Here is a 10,786-nt window from a genome sequence, read left to right as displayed (position 1 = left end):
CAGTTTGGGATCCTATGTGCACTCGTCTTGTTGTTTGCTCAAGAAGTTCTCATCTGTACATGTGGACTCCTGGTGATGCCTACAGTGTGAGCATCCCGCCACAACCACAATTTAGCATACTTGATCTGAAATGGAATTCGGATGGAAGTTGTCTCCTCTTGAAGGATAAATAGTTGTTTCGCTGCGCTTCTGTTGCAGTTCTTCTTGAATTGAGTGAATATAGCTCGGATGATGGAGGCAGCTAGCAATTTTTCAGAGTTTATTGTAAAAAATTGTAGAATGTACAATTAAGCAGTTTACCTTGCTCTGCTGGGTACTGCGTTAATGTAGTATTGGGGTGTTCCATTTGTTCTAGTTGGAACATCCAACAGTTTGATTAAATTAGTGACCTTTCCCTCTCTCATTTGTTTTTCCCTTCATTGGATTAGCAGTAGTGCTCATGGAATGGACTGACTGACTTGCTTCGTTGTGAGGGAAGAAATATTTTAATTGCTTAGTTTTATATAGAAATGGTTTTGTTGGATGGTCGGACAATCGGGCGTTACATTTGTTTCTTAATTTCCTGTTGTCTTATGAACAAAAATATGGGTCTAAAATATTTTAGTCCGAGACTTAGTCCAACATTGTACCAAATATTTCACTATTCTTATCCTACTTAGTCCAAACCAAGCTCGCCCAGCTTAATCTCTGAAGCTAGTCCAATCCGAAATAATCCAGTGCAACAAACGCACCCAAAAATTCTTTGTGATCCTCATTGTCGTCTTCTCTGGAGTATTTATTAGCCCAAATGCAAAAGTAAATTTTTCACTGTGATGTTTAAGCATCTTCTCCTTCACTTCTTCGCCAACATGATGCAATACTAATTCAGTGTCAGGAACAAAACACATTTTTTTAATCTCTTTCCATATCTTTGCCATCGTATTGTAGATTGCATCTTTCTGCGTGTGAACTCCATCGTCAACCCCAAACACATGAACTTTATTTTGAATAGGAATCGAACTAAATCCTTGTTCTTTCTTCACTCCCTTATGCTTCATTGACCTTCAAACTTGTGCAGCATCTACCCATCTTCCACAAGCTGAATACAGATTAGCAAGGGCTATATAGGTTCCACTATTGTCTCTGATCACATATATGCCATATGAGGAGAGGGATTCAAATCTGGCCAAGAAAAATACTCTACACTGCTACATCACTATAATACCCCGTATTTAAAAAAATAAAAAGATTATATATATATATATATATGTGTGTGTGTGTGTGTATGTGCGAAATTCTGATTTTATTGGGTTTTTTTATATGCTATGTGTATACTTTTGATATGTAAACTAGTCTTAACGTAAGTAGATTATGATGAGTTTGGCTTGATTTTTTTTTCTCACAAAGGCAATGTGTCATTTTGACAATCATTAGGGATTAAAGAGTAGCTATTATTCATCACTCTAAAATAAGAGGTGGAATTTGGTAGTTAATAGAAGCTAATAATTTGGGTGAACAGGTGGAGTCTATAGCATGCGTATGTTCGTCTATTAGCATGCATGAGGCAATGTTTGTGGTATTAGAAGTGCTTACTCATCAATCTAAAGGAATCGTAATCATTTGGGCAACATTCTCACTCCAATACAACTCTATCAAGCTTACCTTGAGATAAACCTTTATGTGGCCTTTGATGTTTGCATCCATCTTGCATGATATTCATTTGTTCATGATTAAATTGACACTTGTTACTTTGTCATTGAAACACTTATCATTGTTAATGATTAGGACAACACTTGTTGCCTTATTATTGGAACACATTTTATGTCTAATGATTGGCAGTAGGGTCGGTCCTGAGTTTTTGGGTGCCTAGTGCGAAAGCTCAAAATGTGCCCTTTTTTTAATACGGAAACATATGTTAAAAAAAAAAATTTTAACGAGGGCTGGAATCCAGTCGAAGCTGGGGGGCTAGGCCCTCACGCCCAAATTATATTACTTGAGAAAATATACAACGGGAGGGACATAGTACCTAAATCCCGACAATCAAAAATACAATCATACACAACCATTCCTAGCAAAGCTCTTTGAAATTTCAACCTCTAAGAAATTGTCTTCTGGTATTTTTTGAAGCAAAATCATCAATTATATCATCATACTTCAAGTCTTCATTCTCATCCTTTTCAATGCATAATATTGCTAATCCATTTAGCCTATCTTGAGTCATAGTGGTCTGCAAGTAAGATTTTAATAATTTCAATTTTGAAAAACTTCTTTCTGCAGATGCCACGGTCACAGGTACAGTCAACAATACACGATAAGCAATCAAGACATTAGGACACATGTCAGTTTCTTTTACAAAGTTTGCTATTTCCATGGATGTCCAAAGGTTATTAGAGAGAAATGCTTCTTCAGGTAACATCATTTGCAACACTTGTAATTCAGAACATAAGTCGGCTCCATCTACATCCATGGTATTTCCATGTTTCAAATGTGCTTCAAGATTCATACAATTTTCTTTTAGTTGTTGATCATCCAATAAAATTAACTTTGGTGCATCAAACAAGAAGCCAAAAATAGATTCAAAAGCCTTTAACTGTTCAAACCTATGTTTCAGTTGAGAAAGAGCAATATCCACTATAACAAGAAAATAATTTTTTCTAAATGATTCTTCAGCATACTGTTGTTCCCTCTCATTACCATTAACTTCATCATGATGTCTTTTTCTAGGTCTATGACGTTTAGTTTGAAAAACAGGGTCAATTTCCAAATCAAGTGCAATTTCTTTAGCATCACGCATGGCAGAAGCAAAACCAATTTCTTTGTAGTTTTCAAAAAAAGTAACAAGTGCTTCCAATGCCTTTATAGCAACATCAAGACACATGTCTTCAGATTGTAATTTTTTTATCACCATGTTAATCTTCAACAAAATGTCATACCAAATAACCAAACTTAATACAAAATCAAAACTGGAAAGTTCTCCTGATGCTAAACATTCTGCATCCCTACATTGGGGATTCTCAGTAATTTCCACCAATGTAAACAAAGCATTTCTAACTTAGGCTACTTGGGATTTAATTGCTTTAACACTTTCAATGTGATTTTCCCATCGAGTAGTTGACAATGACTTCAAAGTTAAACCATCAATATGTTCAAGCAAAATATTTCAACGCTTTGTAAAGTTGGAAAACACCGCATATATGCATTGACATGCTCCTAAAAAAGATTTTGCTTTAAGACATGAACTTGCCATATCACAAACTATTAAATTAAGACAAAGAGAACCACATGACATGTAAAAGGCTCTGGGATTTATGTCTAGCAATCTTTTCTGGACACCTTGGTGTTTCCCTCTCTTGTTAGATCCATTATTATAACTTTGTCCTCTCACATTATCAATATCAAAATCAAAAGACTTTAGGACATCTTGCAACTCATTAAAAAGTCTTTGTCCTGATGTATCTTCCACACTTAAAAACTCCATGAAATACTCCCTTATATTTATTGACCTACTTGACAAGTCAACATATCTCAAAATTAAAGTCATTTGTTCCACATGACTTGCATCAGGAGTACAATCAAGAATGACAGAAAAAAAATTTGGCTTCTTTTACTTTTTTAATGATTGTGGTTTTGACTTTTGAAGCTAAAGTAGCTATCAACTCATTTTGGATTTTATGGCTCAAATAGTGGTGATGAATCTCTTTATTCTCAATGAGTCGAAAATGCTTTTGCATTATTGGATCAAACTCCACAATCATTTCAAGTAAACCTAAGAAGTTGCCATTAGAGTCTTCATAAGGTCTTTCATTTGTTCCACAAAATGCTAAATTACGTATGGCAAGACATTTCACAACAGGCAATAATTCTAAGCATTACTTGTTTCCAGTGATTTGTCTTTTTCTTGATTTGCATTTGAAATTCTTTATCAATTGTCTGATTTGTTGTCAATCTACTTTTCAACTCAACCCAAGTTCTCGAATTAGTGAGATGCTCTTTACTCTTTTCATGTTGGTCAATCTTCACACCAAGATGTCTCCAATCACTAATTCCATCTTTTGCTAACTCACTTTTTGAGATAATTGTTTAAAACAATTTACAACAAAAGCAAAAGACTTTATCCAACTCTTTTGAGTACACGAGCCAATTTCTATCATAAATTTCACCCGTTGGTAATTTTCGATCATAGTAGTGTGAGGAAAATTTTCTAGAGAGTTTGTCCTTAGGATAAGTGAGATTAGTTTCTCAAATTGGCCCCTTTTCTACAAGTAAGTCTCTCATTTCTGCATTAAGACCATCCCAAACTCTTGAATCATAAATGTTTAAATGGAAAATAGGTTCAGAAGATTCAATATTTTTCTCTACACCAATATGACATCATCAACATTTAAATCCACATCACCAACATTTTCTTCTAAATCACTACCATTTTCATGATCATGAGACTCCCCAACAACATTTTGTGGTTCTTCACCAACATCATTTTCTCTCAAATTTTCAACTGACTCATTCTTTGTAGAGAAAAATTTATTAAGAGATCCTCTTAAACTTTCGGCAATTTCGTTATCCTTTGCCTTTTTTTTCCTTTTCATATTACCAAAGAGTTGTTTCCTAAAAGACATGGCTTCGATAATTTTTTTGCAAAAATTACTTACACATGATATAACAAAAATTTCCTATCAAAATTATCATTCCAACACATTATATATTAATATATTATAAAAACACTAACACATAGTCTAACATATTATAAAAATTGGGTTTAAAATGAAATCAAATAATTCAATTAGTCAAGAATTCAATTCATCAACAACAACAATTCTATACATCAATTATCAATTTATCATATAATTCTATGTCACTTGCATTGCAAAATTTTATATTAAATTATAAATTGATAATTCAAATTTTAAAAATTAGTTTACCTTAACTCAAATGACTTGGCGCTAAGCTGAGGAGTGTGGAGGATTGCCCTGCGGCCCTGCCTATCTAGCTGCGTGCAGCAGCTTGCACTTGCAGTTGAGAATTGACTTGAGTTGCCAACTCAAGAGGAAACACCAAAACAATAAAGCTTGCAACAGCCAATGAATTGAGAGAAAGAAAAGGGAGAGTCAGGAGACGACAACAGGGAAGTGGGGGAAGTAGGGAACAAAGGAGGTGTGGGGAATCGGGAAAGGTTGGAAGTATTAGGGTCAATTGGGATCAAGTGGTCCCTGTTATGTTTGTTGTGTATTTTTTTTTTTTTTTTTAATAATCTGCGGCTGGGCCTTTTGTTGCCTCTTGGGCTCTTGCCCTCCAGCCCCTATTTGGGCTATAAACATTTTTTTTTTTATTTTATTTTGGTGCCCCCTTCATTTTGGGGCCCTGGACACCTACCCCTGTGGCACTGGGCCTGGGCCAGGCCTGATTGGCACACTTGGTAGATTTTTTTGGAGAGGAGGATGTCATGCAATCTTTATAAAGGAAGGAGCAAGAACCAACGGAGGACATGGAGAAAGGAGAGAGGAAGAAGAAGAAAAAAGAAAAAGAACAACTCCAACAAAAAGCCATTTTCCCCTTCATATTACCTCTTATCTTTCTTTTACATATTGTTAAGGCTTTAAGCCATCTTTCATTGTATTTGTAAGTCTCTCATATATAGTGAAATACAATGAAAGCAAGCCCTAGTGGGTGTAGTCGATTTGGTGAACCACTTAAATCTTGTGTTGTTTATGCATTTATATTTTGAGATTGTTGTCATGAGAATCACTCCCACCAAACCATCAAAAATCTCCATTTACTTCCCTTGAGAATGCCATAAAATAAGGCAGACAAATCCCATAAAATGCATGAGAGCTTACCCAACATAATTGCTCTATGGAACTCAAATGGGGTTATGCATCAATATCACCTAGAGAAAGATGGAGTAAAATGGTAAAGTAATATTTCTCAATTAGATTGTTGTGTGTTATCAATACTATATTATTGATAATATAATACAATTTTGGCTACTAACAATTTGATTACTGTTGCAGATATTTTAGAGCATGTGATTATTGATATCCATGTTACATGGCATATACATAAGCATGCAAAGCAAGAAAGAGAGTTGAGTTGTGTTGTGTCAAGTGCTCACTTGTGTAAAGTGTTTGAGTTGTGAAGATATTCAAGGGCTAGAGAATGCCTTAAAAATAAAATAATGAACCTTGTATATGTCAGGCATCGTGGGAAGGACTTGAATATACAATTGGATGTTGGGGGAAGTGCCGACATAAATAAAGTGGAAATTGAGAATTTAATTCTAAAAATTGGGCTTAAGGGATGAACGGGAGTTATCTCATATTTTAAGGTATTTGGAGCCAAGTGGTATAAGCATGGTATGGGATGTGCATGCTTGGATGCCTTAGGTATGTGTTAGCAGGGTTAGAAGGGAGTGAGTACATTCATCCATCTCATTTGCTCTATTTCATTCATTTGAAAGAATTGTTACAATTTAATTATTATTTTGTTGGTACTTTTTGTAACACCCCACATCGCCCAGGGGAGTGGATCTTCTATGTCTTATATGTATATTCCCATCTCTACTTAGCACGAGGCATTTTGGAGCTCACTGGCTTCGGATTCCCTAGAAACTTTGAAGTTAAGTGAGATTAGGCTGGAGCAATCCCATGATGGGTGACCCATTGGGAAGTTGCTTATGAGTTCCCAGAAACAAAACCATGAAGGCGTGGTCGGGGCCTAAAGTGGACAATATCGTGCTACGGCAGAGTCGAGCCCGAGATGTGGTGGAGCCCGGGTCGGGATGTGACAATTTGGTATCAGATCCAATCTCTGGCCGGAAGTGTGTTGACAATGACGTCGGGCCCATAAAGGGGGGTGGATTGTAACATCCCATATCGCCCAGGGGAGTGGATTGTTTATGCCTTATATGTATATTCTCATCTCTACCTAGCACGAGGCATTTTGGGAGTTCACTAGCTTTGGATTCCATAAGAACTCTAAAGTTAAGTGAGATTGGGCTAGAGCAATCCCATGGGGTGACCCATTGGGAAGTTGCTCGTGAGCCAATCCCTGGCCAGAAGTGTGCCGACGAGGACGTCAGGCTATAAGGGGGGTGAATTGTAACATCCCACATCGCCCAAGGGAGTGGATCCTCTGTGCCTTATATTTATATTCCCATCTCTACCTAGCACGAGGCCTTTTGGGAGTTCACTGGCTTCAGATTCCATAAAAACTCCGAAGTTCAGCGAGATTGGGCTGGAGCAATCGTAGGATGGGTGACCCATTGCGAAGTTGCTCGTGAGTTCCCAGAAACAAAACCATGAGGGCGTGGTTAGGGCCCAAAGTGGACAATATTGTGTTATGGCAGAGTCAAGCCCGGGATGTGGTGGAGCTTGGATCAAGATATGACACTTTTAGTTTTGAATTAATTTGTGCACTATAGTTATTTCGTTGCGTATTCGATAAATTTTATGTTAGATTTTGTTATATGATACATGGTGTAATTGTTGTAATTTTATTTTATTTTCCACCATATCTTGGTTGTAGAATTTATTTCTAAAGCTAATATATGACTCACACCCTAACTCGTGAATAGTTTTTATTCGCAGGTTGAGACGTGACAATCACCCTTCTAATAAACCTCACCATAAATTGATAAATAAAAAGTTGCGACGCCTATAGAACATAAACCAAATTAGGCTTTATTACAAAACCTCATTTTATATCTCAGCTAAAACAATTTTCCTTTGTTGAACAACATTTTTAATGAACTCATCAACAATTTTGCTAGAACTTCCACCTTCATCCACTGCTTTTCTAACCAATTCTTTCCACTCAAGCGTTTTCCTCTTTATTTATCTCCCTCTCTCTCCTGCGATTATTTCTCTTATACAATGTTCTACTACCTCCTGCCTTACTACCCCCTTTTCATCTGCCACAGCCTTTATCCCAATTTTCCACACATCCATAATGTACATGGCATTGGTGCTTTGATTAGTCCATTGCAGCAACGCCACTATCGGAACCCCCAAACTCAAAGCCTCCACTGTTGAGTTCCATCCACAATGCATAACGAAACATTCGACAACTTCATGAGCCAAAACCTCCAGTTGGCGACACCATGAAACCACTAAACGTCTCATTTGCAAACCCTTTTGGAGCTTAGCTGCTTTTGATTCCCTAACCACCCATGAGAATTTGCTTTTGCTCCTCCTCAACCCCCATGCCAATTCCTCCATTTGCTCAGCTTCGAGTTATTATGCACTGCCAAAAGCCATATATGCGACGAATCCTTTTAACTGTTCATCTAGCCATTTCATACATACATCATTGTTGGACTTAAAAAGGTTGACACCATATTCTTTGTTGTTTTCAAGTCGCTTATCCAAGTAGTAGGATGGTATATTTTGTCCAATGGTTCTCAATGGTAAAAACTTGGCGATCTAATCCACCACTTAACAAAAGAAAAATAATTATTAAACCATCAAAATTTGCTCCTCTAATTTCTTTTATAAACCATATGCATGAGATGAGTGAATTGCATAATGTGACGTGCAACATAAAATTACGTAATATGCACTCATATGTCAAATATACAAGGTGAAGTAAACTATGTAAGTTTCACTTGTCACGCACTGGGGGTCCACTAATATGATAAAAGAACTACATAATTATTATTTTCAGTTACAATTAATAGAGAGTTTCGAATCTTGGACCTAACCTACCTTTATCCATCTCCATACTCTCACAACTAGACTAACCCTGCTTAAAGAGTTATTTACTTTCTAACACTATATACTAAAACCATATATATCATCAGTTTTGAAACTTAAATCAAAGCTTTAATTAACACTAAAAGCATATCATTACCAAAGGAATGAAACTAATTAACGATTAAAACATCTTCCAAATGTACTTGTTCTTCCAACTCATAAAATGAGTTGCATAAGACCCAATTAGCTTTGTCAACATTGGAGAACTGACTCACAACTATATCATAGACAGCAAGGTAAGATCCCAAATCATATAACATGGACTGCATATCCCAAGGTTCAAGTGGTGGCAACCCTATGTAGGAACCAAAATCTTAGACTGATCATATTCTACAAGAGAGAGCTTAAGGAATCCTTCGTGAGAATGGTAGTAAATGTTGTCAGCAGCATAAGACTTAGTGAAGAAAATAGCCCCAGCTATTCCAAACTTTTTGGCAACGTCTAAAGGCCAATAGGAATGAATACATCATAAACAACACAATCAACTGGGCAGCCTGAGCTTGAAAGCTTGTCAAGGAATTTGGCCAAAGTTTGTGAATCAACTTGCTTAAAGCTGTTGAAAGACTATTAATGAATTCAGAAGGACGTTTGTACCTTTTATACATAAGCTTGAATCTTGACATGCCCCTACAAACACGAATAGCTGCTTTGACCCTTCGTGCACGTCTAGAACCTCATAAGTCGTCGGGTTAGCTACGGTATGTTAAGTTGCCCCTTAGTTTTCACCTCCGAAGACCTAGGGCCGAAAGTGATAGCCCTAAAGACCTAGCTAGAATATTTGAACTGTGGAAAAGCTTGTGCTTCTTGTGTTTTCTCTCTTCCTCAAAGCCTCCTTATATAGTGGTTGGGAAAAGCATACAAAAACCGAAAAGCCCATAAAAATCCCAAATATATTCTAATATGACTATCTCTTGATTTTCATCTAATTATCACATAGATAATTTGGAAGTTAATATCCTTATGTGGGTGGAATATCCTTTGATATTTATTTATCCCATAAGATAAATCATACAAAAGCCCTCCAAGTAGGCCCCTACACTTTCAGCTTCTTCAATGCCACCTTGGTCATAATAGCTACTAGATGGTTTGTGTAGTATTATGTTGTAGGCGAAAAGTGTCATATCCCAATCCAGGCCCCCACCACATCCCGGGCTCGACTCCACCATAGCACGATATTGTTCGTTTTGGGCCCCTACCACACCCTCACGATTTTGTTTCTAGAAACTCACACGAGAACTTCCCAGTGGGTCACCCATCCTAGAATTGCTCTCGCGTGAACTCGCTTAACTTCGAAGTTCCTACGAAATCCGAAGCCAATGAGCTCCCAAAAGGCCTTATGCTAGGTAGAGATGAGAATATACATATAAGGCTTACAGGATCCACTCCCCTGGGCGATGTGGGATGTTACAAAAAGCGTAGTGACGAGTGTGACTTTGACTCCCTTATGATGTAAAAGCTTAGAATTAGAGCATGGGATTAATGTGGCCTTGTAGGTTAGGATAGGGGAAGACCAAACAGTGAGCTTTTGGGTCTCTCTGTCTTTCCTCCATTCATGACCTGTTTGGAAGATTGGTTTTGGCCAAATTAGATCTGGATCTTGAGATTGGTTGAAGGGTGTTAGATTGTATATGCTTTACTACTACTTGTTAGCTAAGAACTATACCTCTGTCACTTCCACGCATTGCCTTACACAAGCACGTTGGCATTGACTAATGCACATCTTAATTAAAGTGACAATCACTTTGTTTTATTACCATATCTTTGTTTTCTTTGAATGTCCTGTATTCACTAAATTATTAGTTTTTAAATTTAGTTATTATTAAAAGGAGAGGAGATGGTTCAAAACTATTACCATAGTTTAAGAGAATTGGGAGTTTAAGAGAAATACCTAAATTGAGAAAATAAACTTGGAATTAACTTGCTGACTTAGGCTTCGGAGCCTTCCTTTTATAGACTGGAGAAAGAGGCATGGATGATAGCCAAAAGACTTAGGAGCACGTGTTGGATGACTATTGAACCATGTGTGCACAATGATCGTCAAGGTCCTACTATTCACATCA

General features: G+C 37.0%; 1 protein-coding gene across 1 annotated transcript; it reads right to left on the bottom strand.

Moving 5' to 3' along the window:
• Positions 1 to 2,068: 2,068 nt before the first annotated feature.
• LOC125476228 lies at positions 2,069 to 2,857 on the bottom strand. Its single transcript, XM_048582089.1, has one exon. It carries the CDS (start codon positions 2,855 to 2,857, stop codon positions 2,069 to 2,071), a length of 789 nt encoding a protein of 262 aa, XP_048438046.1.
• Between the last annotated feature and the right edge of the window lie 7,929 nt (positions 2,858 to 10,786).

Source organism: the organism of the source record quoted next, unplaced genomic scaffold (genome assembly GCF_019419815.1).
Source record: "Pyrus x bretschneideri cultivar Hongxiangsu unplaced genomic scaffold, Pyrus_bretschneideri_v1 Contig18, whole genome shotgun sequence".
In the NCBI taxonomy this organism is placed as follows: Eukaryota; Viridiplantae; Streptophyta; class Magnoliopsida; order Rosales; family Rosaceae; genus Pyrus; species Pyrus x bretschneideri.
Note: the sequence above shows the minus strand (reverse complement) of the source record. Positions and strands in the feature narration are given on the sequence as shown.

Excerpts from the sequence above, each read along its gene's own strand:
- LOC125476228 (XM_048582089.1), bottom strand. The coding sequence starts at position 2,857 with ATGTGTCTTGATGTTGCTATAAAGGCATTGGAAGCACTTGTTACTTTT.